This window comes from Cinclus cinclus, chromosome 6 (assembly GCF_963662255.1).
Source record: "Cinclus cinclus chromosome 6, bCinCin1.1, whole genome shotgun sequence".
NCBI classification, from domain to species: Eukaryota; Metazoa; Chordata; class Aves; order Passeriformes; family Cinclidae; genus Cinclus; species Cinclus cinclus.
In genome coordinates, this window is record NC_085051.1 from 19,020,669 (window position 1) to 19,034,171 (window position 13,503).

The following is a 13,503-nucleotide window of genomic DNA, read 5'->3' on the forward strand; positions in this document are numbered from 1 at the left end:
GGAACAATTTCTATGTGAACATCTGGCTTCCTCTGCTGCACTGTGCAATGCTAATAACTTGCAGTCGCACTTGTAAACATTTGTGGTTTGAAGAATTGCTGTCTCAGTAACATTACTGACTGCCTCTCTTACCTCAGACTGAAATACAAAGTTTTAAATCTTAAGCATGCTTTAAAACCTTCTTTAAATCCCAAAGAAGAGCAATAAATTTTATAGTTTTTCTGCATAAATCATGTTTTTTAAAGCAAGGATTTCATTCAAGTGTAACACAGAGAGTACTTAATTTAATTGTCAATGACAATTTTTGCTTGTATTTCAAGTAAAAATATTCCTAAAGAATGACAATGAACAGTAACATACTTCACAGTAACAATGGCATTCAGTGTTTTCAACACCAGGAAGCATCCTCTTATTTCTAAATCACGCTGAAGAAGTTAGGGTCAATAGTCACAACCAAGTAAGTGAAAGAAGACTTAATCTTGAATTAAATAAATTGAGGATAATTGGGATTTAGTCTAAGTAAGAAGTAGTAATCTGAAACAGGACTACAAATTCAGCTGTACCATAAACCAGATTGTTCCAAAATGAAGAACCGTGTGCTGTGGCATTCCATCACAGATGTGGTGCCACTGGCACTTACTGGAAACCAATCTTTCACCTGCCTTGCCAATCCACCAACTCATTAATGAAAATGAAATCTGAGTCAGCAGCCAGGAGAGCCAACCCTGTCCTGGGGGCACCAGGCACAGCAGGGCCAGCTGGGCAAGGGAGGGGATTGTCCTGCTCTGCTCTGGGGCAGCCTCACCTCGGGTGCTGGGGGCAGCTCTGGGTGTCACAATACAAAAATGACATAAAGCTATCAGAGAGTGTGCAAGGGAGGGCCACGAGGATGGATTGTGAAGGATCTGGTGGAGGAGCTGGATAAAGAGTAGCTGAGGTCACTTGGTCTGCTCAGCCTGGAGGAGACCAAGGAGAGACATCACTGCAGTTTGCAATTTTCTCCTGAAGGAAAGAGGAGAGGCAGATACAGATCTCTCCTCTCTGGTGACCAGTGCCAGGACACAAGGGAATGGCCTGAAGCTGTATTTAGAGTAGGTTTAGGTTGAGTATTAGAAGTTTTTTTTCACCCAGAGGTGGCTGGGCACTGGAACAGGCTCCCCAGGGAAGCACCAAACCTGACAGAGCTCAAGAAGTTTTTGGATGATGCTCAGGCACAGGGTGGGATTCTTGGGGCATCTTGTGCAGGGCTAGGAGTTGAACTTGATGATCCTGATGGGTCCCTTCCAACTCAGCATATTCTACGATTCTGTAATTACAGTGTCTTCTTCCCAAAAGTCACACTTCTAGACTAAGCCTTGCTGCTCTCAGTACACTTTGATCCCTGAACAGACAATGTTTAAAATACTGTTCACAAAATTCCAGTACTTTTCAGAAACACCTTTCAAGAAAAGCCCAAATTTCTGTAACACATGTTGCACATACCTCGGAATTTATACTTGAATAACTCAAGAATGTTAAGAGAAATAATTAAGTTGTAAAGAACATCTCTGCACAGCTAGGGAGTGCCAATGTTAGACGCAGATTTGAATCCTCAGCCCTGTTCCTTTATTTACACTGCACATGGGAGAACAGCTCAAATACTAATTAATCAGGTGCCCAGGATTATTTGGTGCAGTCCCACTTGGCAGTTTGGGTTCAGGTGGCTTTAGGAGAAAGCCCCTTCCTAACTGTCCTGAACTAGAATCAGAATGTGCAAGGAAAAGAAAGACAGGAGCCAGTTAGGCTTGAGCCTTGAGGACCAGACACAGGCAAAAATTCCAGGTGCTATTTTGCCTCACTCCACAGTGGAGGAAATCTACAGAGCACCATTTTTCTTTACCTCTCTTTTGTGAACAGGTCAGATAGGACAGTGTTTGAAAGCACCTCTTACCCTCTGGCACTTAGAATAAAGCCCACCTTAGATAGTCAGTGGTTGGACACATTCTTCCAATCAGCATGAAACCTTACCTGCATACTTACTGTTTAATCATACACAGAAGCACAAGTCTGAGGTAAAGCACAGATATCACTGAGTCAATTCTAGTACATGAAATAATGCATGTCTTGTTCATAAAAAGATAAGTGTTTTAACCAAGAACTCTCTTGCAGCATCAATAAAAGATTTTGATATCACTACAGCATTACATTCTTGTGAAAGAAATATTAGTATTATTTTGTAAAAGACTTCCTGGGGGAAACAGTTTAGGTGTTTGATGTCTTCAAACCAAAACCATTTATTCTTACCTGCAACTGGAGATAGGAATGATATGAATGCCTGGAGAACAGAAATTTTTACTTACAACTAGTTTGTGTATTGAATGATTCATTTTTTAAAAAGCCAAATGACAAAAAAAACCCCAAAACCATGACATAGTGATGTTAAAATGGTAAGCTACATACATTTTCACGACATAACTAGGCATAAAAATGATGTGGCCCATTCAGCACTACCAGATACTGTTACATATTTTGATTATTATTTCTGTCTTTTCCATTCAGCATACAGTTCTGGTTCAGATGCATTTACAACTATCATAGCATATTTAAAACCTACATGTGTGTTTTCAAAAATAAACCAACCAAACAGAAAATGGAACAAAGGCAGAAACCAACTACAGCTGGGTTTTCTAGTTTCGAATCAGAATTTAAATTGTTTGAAGTTGACCATTTGCTCTCCACCTGCGTGTGCTGTGCTTCCTCCTTATATAAAGAGCAGTTTAGGAAGGTAAGAAAGCAACGTAGAAACAAGCAATCAGTTTCATTTCAATACAGTTACTTTTAACTGGATCATAATTTTGCTCTAATACCTTCAATAAAAAGGGATAAGGAAGGAAACATTCATCCACAGTGTGACAAACTGAAATTTTACTGCGGCATCACTACAGAAAAAAGAAAGTGGACACAATTTGATGTCAGACAAGGGTGAATCCATATGTTCAAGTTCTTTTGGGACATTTAATTCCTTGCAGTTTTAATTGCTCATTGACACATTCCCTATGAACTAGAAGACATGTTTAAATCACTACTAAATAAACTGAATGTTCACTACTACTGTTCCTAACTGGACTTAACAGCAATGGTTTCACAAGTCCTGAAGTTCAAGAGACCACAGCAAGGGAGCTGGGAAGCAAATACAAAAGATATTAAACATTGTTCTAAGTAGTGGTAACTGTGAAATTTTATTTCATTTTTTGAAGTCACAGAAGAAAGTAGAAAATAGAGACAAAGTGTTGGATGTAAATAACCAACAACAGATGTAAAGTAACTAAACAGGTTAAAAAAAATCCACTACCTTAAATTAATTTTACATGAGAAAACAATTGGTACAACAGCTGAATTAGAACCATGATTTTCAAGGTCAGGCATGCATTTCCCTAGTCCCTCAGAAGCCACAAGCCTTAAAAGAATATTCAGCTGGGAACGGTATAAATCCTGAACAATGTACCCTGTAAATGGACTCCATGCTTTCCTAACTTCTGCCATGAAATAGCTGAAATAATAAATTTGAAAAAGGCTCATTCAAGGTATATTCCACCAATTCCATATTGCTATTTAATAAACAGAAAAAATTATTATCATCCAACCTTACTTTTAGCTACCTCCTCAACCCTAAATTGACCTCCTAAATCACTAAGTGAGAATCAACAATTCAAGGTTTTAGTATCAAATTAGTAGTTTTACTGGAATATGAACATTTAACTTTACAATAAAATACACTGTACTAGAAGGTTCATTCAAATCTAGGTAATTTCAGTTACATTCCTATGGCTTTGAGCAAAAAAAAAAAAAAAAAAAAAACAAGCAGTTTTACTGTATGTACACAATATTGAACATCAAAATTTAAATTATTTATTAATAACCTACATTCACTGTGGATTTCTAAGATTTACATCCAAAAAGCATATTTTTATTTACATGCTGCTGACCTTTTAAAGAAAAAGAAATAAAATATTATCTGTTTAGGAACCATATCTATTCCAAAATTTAAAAAGATACATTTAACACCACAAAACATTTTAAACATTTACAATAAAAAACAGCTTTCTGTGCCAATCATACTTACTCTCCAAGAATGCAAAATTGCACTAACTACAATTAGACTAGAAGCGCTTAAGACCTGAGAGTCAAATCTAAATCCTTTTTTTTTTTTCTCTTAAAGAAGATCCTACAAGCTAATATGCCCTTATGTTAATTTAAACACAGACTGGTCAGTGGTCAATTAAAAAAAAAAAAAAAGCCAACACCAAAAACAATCCCCCAAAACCCCAGTGCACTATTTCTGCAGCTCCAAAAATAGATCACTATAAAATTGTTGCAGTAGCTTGATAAGTGCCAGGACTGCCAGATGCAGTAAGGCTTATTTCAAAGTGTCCTTTCCCACACACTGTACCCTAATCAAATAATGAGTGCCTTTGATCAGTTCCTGTGAGGATTCCCACATTTATGTAAGCGTGCAGTCACTTAAGTATGCATCTTGGATTTTTGAGGGTTTCCACCTCAAGCATACATACACAGGTGTTTTAATAGCTAGATCAGAGCAAAAATAAACATGAAGAGGCATAGAAAGTTAGAAATACTGGCCAGAAAACATTCAAAGTCTAATGAGAAGTTTTATATCCATCCCAAGGGTCTTTTAAACTCAGCAGAGCTCAGGAACATCACTCACTGTATTAGTAACCATCATGTACCTTATATAAAATAATAATAATTTAAAAATGGTTGTGCTAACAAGTGCACTTTACAGCACTGCATGATGTAAAAAAGGTACCACACCTATAAAGCCTGGGGAAGAGAAGCATCATGCAAAAGTTACACCATTTACTAGCAGCCATTTTATTTCTGCACTTGGAAACATCATGCTCCTTTTTGAGTGAAAAAGCTTCCCCTTCCCTCCCAGTATCCTTCAGAAACTGCATCTCCCGGGAGGGGTTTGAAAAGGCCATGATTTCCCCACTCTGGAGCTATTTCCCATGGCTGTAGCAGTTTGCCCTGCCCTTGCAGATGGTTGGCAATGCAGTAGTGGTCCTTCCAGGCTGAAAGCAGGCAAACTGTAATCATCAGCCTACACAGGCAGTCTTGCTTTGCAGACTTTCCAACACTTCATTCAACTCCATTAACATTTCCCAGGACCAAGAAACCCGAGTGACCACCAATCCCATTCACCAAAGCAAACACATGAGTACCTGTGAATCCCAAACAAAGGTAGTCCTGCCCTTCCCTGTTTAACAACAGTATTTCATCAGAAATTGAAACCTGACTGCACCATTTGGCAACATGTTCAAATCTGCTTATGCCACTTCATCCTAATTTGTAATCTGAAAACCAGATCTGCATGACCACATCTTTACCCCTTCCACCACTGAAACAACTCCCAGCATATGCCTTTTTCCTGGGCTAAGGATCTTTGTTTTTCTAAGGCACTTGCATGAACAAGTACACAGGTCCATTTATTTATACAGAAATCAAATCAACATCACAAACAGGCTTGTATGCAATAAGAAAAATGTGATACCTGCTAATGAGGGGACATGTACTATCCAATGGTTGGGTTTCTTTTTTTTTTTTTTTCTTTTCAAAAACCATAAAATTTCTACAGCTTAGTGTGTTATGGTGGGTGACAGCAGGGATTTTTTTGTACTTTTTACAGAATTTTCTTCTAAAAAGAAACTGAAGAAGGCAAACAGCCACAAGTTTTGTCACTCATTTACATAAAGCAGCAGACACATTTAAGAACACTCTGCTATTAATACATAGCAAATCAAATTTTTCTAGTATTTAAGTCAGTGTGTTTTATCCCTTTCATTCTGGAAACAAGTAAACTAATTTAAAGTTAAAAAAAAAGAAGGAAGAGAAAGTGTATACAAATTAAGAGAAAACTGCAGAAGTTAGAATATACATGACTTCATGCAATGATACTGTGCTTCCTCCCTAGAAACAGAAGATTTTAAAAAGTCATCCTTTGTCAAAATAAGCTCTTCCATACTACTGACAAAAAGCCCCACCAAAAATGAACCACAACAAAAAAGACACATTTAATATACTGCTAAGGTTTTAATAGGTGATCAAGAAGGTGCTGACTCAGTTTCTTCTCCAGCTACTCTTCAACAAACCTTGCTCTTGTTCACTGTGCAGAAGAGTTCTCATCCCACCAGGAGGAGATTGCTTGGCACCAAGAATGCAGATCACTTTGTACAGTTTTTACTAAGGTTAAATAAACCCATGATGTCAACCATTGCTTTCTGGATGTTCTTTCCAAAGCGATGAGAATCCTTTAAAAACAAACAAAAAACCAAAACCAAATACTTGTACTGTCCATCCACAGTTATTTTTCAGGCAAAAGAAGAAACTTTCTAATATTTTGTAGTTTTGGAGCTTATGGAATTCAGGCACGTATTTCACCATACAATAGGGGATTTTAACAACAGAAATTTTAACGCTCTACAGATTAATCCAGGTTTATGCTATGACTGACCAATGAGTTGTTCATTATGCACTTATTTTCCTACAGTCAGAAATGAGATCATATCCTTTTGAAATCAGATGCATGCACAGCTTTCTGCAACTTTAAAACTGCTGGGTTTTGATATTGCTTTTCCTACATGATTTTGCAAAAGCTCATTTTCAGAAAACGAATGTTCAGTGAGTGTATGACTAATGACCAAGAAGTACTGAAAGAGCAGAAAAAATATTTTTATTTGAGTTACTAACAGAAATGCTGAATAATTTGTCATTGAAAAAAGTAATGAAAATGAAAATACCAACTTTCTAAGTGTAAACAAAGCAGGAACTTGTTCGGTTTATTCAAAATGCTAGATGAATAGTACAAGAAAGAAATTAAGATTACAAATGTAAATTATTAGCTACATTACAGGATCTACTGCAATGACCCTACTAATATCTAGGCTGCACACATAAAATGCTGCCTTTTCTGTATGGACCTTTGACTTGACTAATAAGTAGAGCGAAATTTAAAGTACAAGCTAACAGCATCTGAAGAACAATTTCAACTATGGTAAAAACAAAGCTGCATTTCCTAATCTTTAATGATTAACCAGAAGCACCACGATTTCCGGGACAAGTGAAGGTCAAAAGAGGAAAACTAGGTCAGCTATGTTACCCTGAATGAACTCGAGCATATTTAGTAAGGCCACAACAATATAAAGGGGAAGGATGAACTTAAAGCAAGCTTCCACAACATCAGGATATTCAACATATGACATCTACTGTACTCTAATAATGGCTGTTATTTTGATAAATTTTTGATTAGTTATGTTTCTTAAGCACAGATTATAATTTATGGGTCAGTTTCATTCAGTATTACTTAGCAGGAAGGCTTAAATAGAGAGCATACATTTTACTCTGTCTTTACAACTGCAGCCTGAGACAAACCAACCAAAACTGTAATAAGAAAAACCAAGATACACCCATCTTTCTGTTTAGGGGACACGTGATCATTTCACGTGAGTTGCAGGGAACTACATGTGTAAAGATAATCCTGGGCTACGTGTTTTCTTTATGCTTGAAAGCGTAAATGAAATAGAATATGGTATCCTTAGTTCATGAAACTATTGAATTTATACAACTGGAGACAAAACTCCAGCAAAACAGCATATATCGAGAAATAACAAACATAACAGTATGTTGCATGTTCTACTATATATTTTAGACTATGAGCAGAACAGATTTATTAAACCATAGGAAGGGACTGACTCTTACCGTTTCAGAACAAGATATTTTGCTGGAGACATGGAAGTGGATGAAATTTTCATCCAAGATAATGTAAGAAACACCATAACCATCATCAGCCACCTAGAAGAAAGAAAAGTGCATTTTGAACATTTCTTTCTCCTTCATGCTCAATTAACTTATGCACAATTAAGAAGTTGCTACAGTTTTTAAAATCAGTTGCAATTTCCTCAAATAAAATGTCAACTTCTGCATTTAATGCATAATTTCTGAAGATTGGCTCCACTTAAGGAATAGTTCTAGTCTCATCTGAAGTGCATGGAATAACTATTTTCTGAATATTTGTCTGTAATATTTCTCAGCTTTAATAGTTTGAAATAAAATACTTAGTCAAAGAGCTTCTCTTATCAAGACCTGGTGCTAAGCAACTATACAGCTTCAGTGCTTAAGCAGCAAGGAGTAAAATAGTTCAGTTGTACACCTAAACAATGAGTCTCCTGGGATCATTCTGCAGATGTAAACAAACACAGTGTAAAAGCCTTGTATGATGAAAACTTGCCAAATGCAAGCTTTCTTTTGACTCTACAGCAAGCATGTGATCCTGAACAGCTGTATCACCAACAGAGGTCTGGTACAATTTCAACATTAGTAGCATTAACTGTCCCAAGTTTCAGTCTGACGTTACATTCCAGCTACGGCTGGTAAACACAGATTATCCTGATGTCACCCCTTTCCATGTATTTCCTAACTCAAAGGATCACAACCCCCTATCTCTCCACTGCTTTTAAGCAGTCTGACAGTCTTCTTACTCTTCTCACTGTTAGTGCTACAGAGAGAAAGTCTACTGATTGCTTTAAAAAACCCCTTCAAAACCAACAAAAAACACATGCTTGGAAAGCTGATGTACTGAATCTCTGGGCTACTTCAGCAAACGAAAGCACAGTTTTTGTAAACAAAAACAAAAGGAAAAGCATTAGAAATTCCTGCAGCCAAACCCTTTTCTATTTCCTTTTGGGCATTTGGAATACTGACTTCATGATCTGCTTGAGGAAGCCAGTTTCTCAAGAATGAGCAGTATGTTCATAGTTAGGCCTCCCTGATACTGAAAGTCAAATTCATTCCAACTTCAAAAACTACTGAAAGCTGTATCAGAAACATGAGTAAATAAGCAACAACAGTTTAACACCCCCCCATCCCCCATCTTTCTACACTGAACTTGTCACCCTAATTTTTGTGGGGCAAAGAGCAGTCCTGTGACACCTCTCATTGTTCTTTCAATAAAAACACTTTTTGAAAACATTAATCCAGTATAATACCCCCATAAAGGCTTCTTAAGAGGTCTTGTTGAGACCAATATTCTCATCAATGGCCAAGCTCAAATACCAATAAAATATCACAGCAATTAGCAGCTTGTCAAATCTCTAACAATACACTAGTTTCTTGAAAGTCTACAGAAGCCATAGAACATGGCTGTATTCTTGACTTGGCCATTAGTCACACTTAGGAGGGCAAGAAGAAAAATGTGAGCCGCTTAATCTGGAGGAATGTATGAACACAATTATTAATCAAGCAGGAAATATAAAGAACAAGTCAAGTATAAGTACTTCTACAAATCCCAACCTTAAAATCCAGTTTAAGTAATAAGGCATTTGTCACTGTAATAACAGCCTGAGGTACAGAAGATCTGGGCACAGGCAACGTGATAAGAACCCCAACTTCATTAGATCTCTTGGCCATGGAGTCCTGTACCACATTTCATAACTGTGTATTTCCTTAAGAATAATCCATCCTGGTAGTGGGATACCAGAAAAAGGTGGCATAGATTTTTCTGAGCACAGCCACACCACGGGAAAGTATTGAATACATGCATTTAAAAGCATGAGCTGCACCTCTGATAGGCAACAATCAGGGATTACAGAGCTGAAATTTTTTGACTGACGTCTTTAAAATAAAACACTTTTTTAGTGGGTACTTGTAGTTAGGAAACATACCGGTCCAAACCCTCCACCAGAGGATAACATCTCTGGGTTCTTCTTCAGATCAATGTGCTGCTGTGGAGTCTGACTCGTTGACAGCCTCCAAGGTTCTGACAAAACCTTTATGAAAGAGATGCAAACAAATAGAAAACACTGTTTAAGAACATTCAACTTTCCCAAAAAACGAGTCAAGGCAACAAGTGTTATAATAGGTGTAATACTGCTTTATAAACTCTTGGAAAACACATTTAAAAGTAATATTAAGGATAACTTCCATTGCAATGGAATGAATAATTAAGAACCTCAAATGAAACAGTTAAACTTGTCCTGATATGGAAACCATTAAGATATGAGGAAGTGATGTCAATTCCTTAAAGACAATAAAATATAATGTCGATAGAAATGCTATCAAACAAAATTATCTAGTCTACAGCCTTGTAACTTACATACAAAAGGTTTTGTTTTAACAAGACCATTATTAGTATATTCAAATCCCAGGAAGATCCTGTATCAATTTAGAAGCTTGGAAAATCTCTATCAACACATCTTGAAAGTTTGTGGAAACTTTAGAAAATTGTTTTATTCTTGACTGAGCTACATTTAGGAGAGCAAGCAGACAAATGTGAGTAGCTTAATTTTGAGGCAAGGTGAAACACATTTTTTATTAATCAGAAAAAGTAAGCGAGCACAGTGTAATTATTTTTATAAAATCCAACCTTGAAATCTAGTTTAATTAATAATTTGTGAAAGTAGTAAACAAAGACATTAATACCATATACAGCTCCTTTAACTCTTAATAACTTAAAAGGAATTGAATTTTTCAGTTTCACTAGAAACTTCACAGAGAAAATTTCAAGAAAATTTCAGAGAACACACAGAGCCTCTGTTGCGCTCCCTTGTAAATATGCAATACCCACAAGCAAATAATAAATAAAATAAAATTAAAATAAATAAATTAATTCAATTAATAAATAAATTGAATTAATTTAATTTAATTAATTTAATAAATAAAATTAAATAAAATTCTTTTTCAATACTGATTATATATTTCTTGCAATTCTAAGTAACATGTATTATGCTAAAAAGCTCACTGAAAGCATTCTTCTTGTTCTATCAATAAATGCATCCATAAAGGAAAATGAAACTAACTTAATTTATCAGAAGATATAAAACAGCACTGACTGAAACTCTACCTTTTTTTCTTAGGAAAACCAGAGTTGTACAAGTATCTTGAGCAGATACCACAAGACACCAACTAACCAAAGGGCGATTTACAGTGCAGAGGAGTTATCAACAAAAGTCACCTACTTCCTTGAGGAAAGGAGACTCTACAGCGAGGTACTTGGACACGACATAAAGGCAGAAGAGGTGGCGGTCAATGCCAGCCCCGGTCATGGCAAGGCGATACAAGTGCTGATGTTTGTCAGCTGCCTGCCGAAAGAGCTTCAGCGTATTTTCAGTCTAACAAAAAAAAAAAAAAAAAAAAAAAAAAGATTAAGAAAACTCAGTTAAGTGAACTGCATTAAGGATGGAGGCGTAGAAACTAAGTTACAGCAATGACTCTCAAGCCTTTAGCACTTAAAGGTCAAGTGCAAGACAACTGGCCTCAAACAGCATCCTCTGGCTTTTCAGCCTCATGTATTTAATTTCAGGTATTAGCAAGTGTCAGCTATTACCTGCTGTAAACTGCATAATGAAAACAAATTTTTATTTTAGGTGTTACGTAATCTAACAGTCAAACATGGTTACAACTCAGGTTTAGCACATTATTTATAGTTTCTATAGACAGTGGTCTTAAAGAGTTATAGAGAGCAAATCTCAATGTGACTTAAGGAAAGCTCAAACAGCCAGAGGTATTTTAGAAGGCAAACTGGCAACATTGAAGGTACAGAGGTCCATAAATGCTGGCCATCAAAATCAACATATAAGAACAACTACTTCCTTCCTGGAATTATTTATTGCTTCTCTGTCAGAAAGGAAAGCTTAGCTAGTATGAGATTAGCTGTTCTATAAATCTATGTTTGAGTTTTACAAGCCACAAAAATTTCACGAGTTATCACAGTTTCCTGGAGTTCAGAAACAGGTAAATAAGGGTATATTTGGTTAAGTTCTGCCATTCTTCTTTGGTAAAGAATTTCTTCTTTATTGACAGAAAACATGGACAATTACCTTACACAGCTCTTCTTTCTTTAAAAAAAAAAACCACTCTAAATGCTTTAAAACGATTTGAGGACTTACATGGTTGCCCAGTGGTAACTCATGTGCCTTATGAATTATCACAAAATCATAGGTTGGCTGGGTTGGAAAGGACCTTTAAGATCATCTCATTCCAACCCCACTACCATGGGCAGGGACACTTTGCCCTAGACCAGGTTACTCAGAGCTCCATCCAGCCTGGCCTTGAACACTGACAGGGAAGGAGCATCCACAGCTTCTCTGGGCAACCTGTCCCAGTGCCTCACCACCCTGACAGTGAAGAATTTATTCCTAATTCCCAATCCAAACCTACTCTCCCAGCTGTATAAGGCTGGCACCATGGACTTACACTTTGGTCTGGGTCTTCCATGGCTCGAACAAAGCGACAGGACTCGACGGTGCAGGAACGAACCGTCTCGGTCCTGCCTTCTCGGAACAGGCGTGTCATGGACGCTTCGTACGTTAAAGAAAACTTCCCCATATCCTTGAAAAAGGGAGAAATAAGAACTTAAAGGTTTAGACAGACTCGGCCCCTCTTTCTTAATCAACAGTCCAAGTTAAGCACACAGGCTTATGTCACTCCACAAATTAAACTCAACATTTAAGTATTCAGTAGCCCACCATTAGCCCACTCACCTGAAGATAAGGAAGGCAAAAATAAGATTAGCAGCAGGATTTGATAAACACTAACGGAACAACCAGATTAGCAAGGATTACTCTCTGCATTTTATATTCAATCTTCTTCAGTTTATAAAAGAAGCTTAATGTTGCTACACTGGTCTTTTCTGACAGCACATTACAGGAAAGGTGAAATAACAGAAGAAAATACAGGTAGGCACTTCTCTTAATCCTCTTAGGGAGTGTCTATGACTACTGCATTATGTGTGCCTCTAATCTAAAAGGTAAGTTTAACATTGTTTAGAATTACAAACACAGCTACTAGAAGTTCCACGCCTTCTTTCTAGTCCAAAATGCCTAGGGATAGACCAACTAAGCAGAAGAGAGAAATTTTGAAACTTATCAGTATGTGAACCATTGTAGGAGTGATTTCCAGCAATTTGCACGGAACAAGCAGTACAAGAATACTCTACATAGTCACAGGTTTTAGTCACAAACATGTTACACCCAACTTAATGAGGTTCTGTAAACCAGGACAGTTCTGTTCTTACCCGATAGTGAGCAAGCTGCAGAGCAAGTTGCACAAAGGCATCAGGGCTGGTTTTCACTTTCTTTATTAGTCCTTTCCCAAAAGCATCAAAATAAAATGAACAGAAGTCTACATCATCTGCTAGAGCTACAGCAGTGCTCAGAGACTTCTCAATCACTTCTTGGCACTTAAACAAACAAACAAACAAAGACACACCTGTAAGTACACAAACATGCATTCATGGCATTTGAGAGAACTACTTTAAAGGTGCAGGTATTTTTAACTGATAAACAGAAAATTCTTGCTTTTCTGCATGGCAGGAACATAATTACCTAAATAATTACTCTTTAGAGAAAGAAGAGAAGCTATCTTTGCTAGAGAGTTGAAATTCAAAAAGCTAATAAAAATGTTTTAAGCCAGTACACATCCAAAAACAACTCTTAAGAAACCCACCAGCAT

General features: G+C 36.9%; 1 protein-coding gene across 1 annotated transcript in view; it reads right to left on the reverse strand.

Moving 5' to 3' along the window:
* Positions 1–3,865: 3,865 nt before the first annotated feature.
* Positions 3,866–13,503, reverse strand: part of CPT1A (carnitine palmitoyltransferase 1A) — a 36,536-nt gene continuing 26,898 nt past the window's right edge. Inside the window, exons 14-19 of the mRNA XM_062494593.1 lie at positions 13,067–13,231; positions 12,247–12,381; positions 11,010–11,162; positions 9,717–9,821; positions 7,756–7,848; positions 3,866–6,308 (exon numbers count right to left, since the gene is read on the reverse strand). Of these exons, the coding sequence (XP_062350577.1) occupies positions 6,222–6,308; positions 7,756–7,848; positions 9,717–9,821; positions 11,010–11,162; positions 12,247–12,381; positions 13,067–13,231 (738 nt within the window). The 3' untranslated portion in view covers positions 3,866–6,221. The remainder of the gene's footprint in view (positions 6,309–7,755; positions 7,849–9,716; positions 9,822–11,009; positions 11,163–12,246; positions 12,382–13,066; positions 13,232–13,503) is intronic.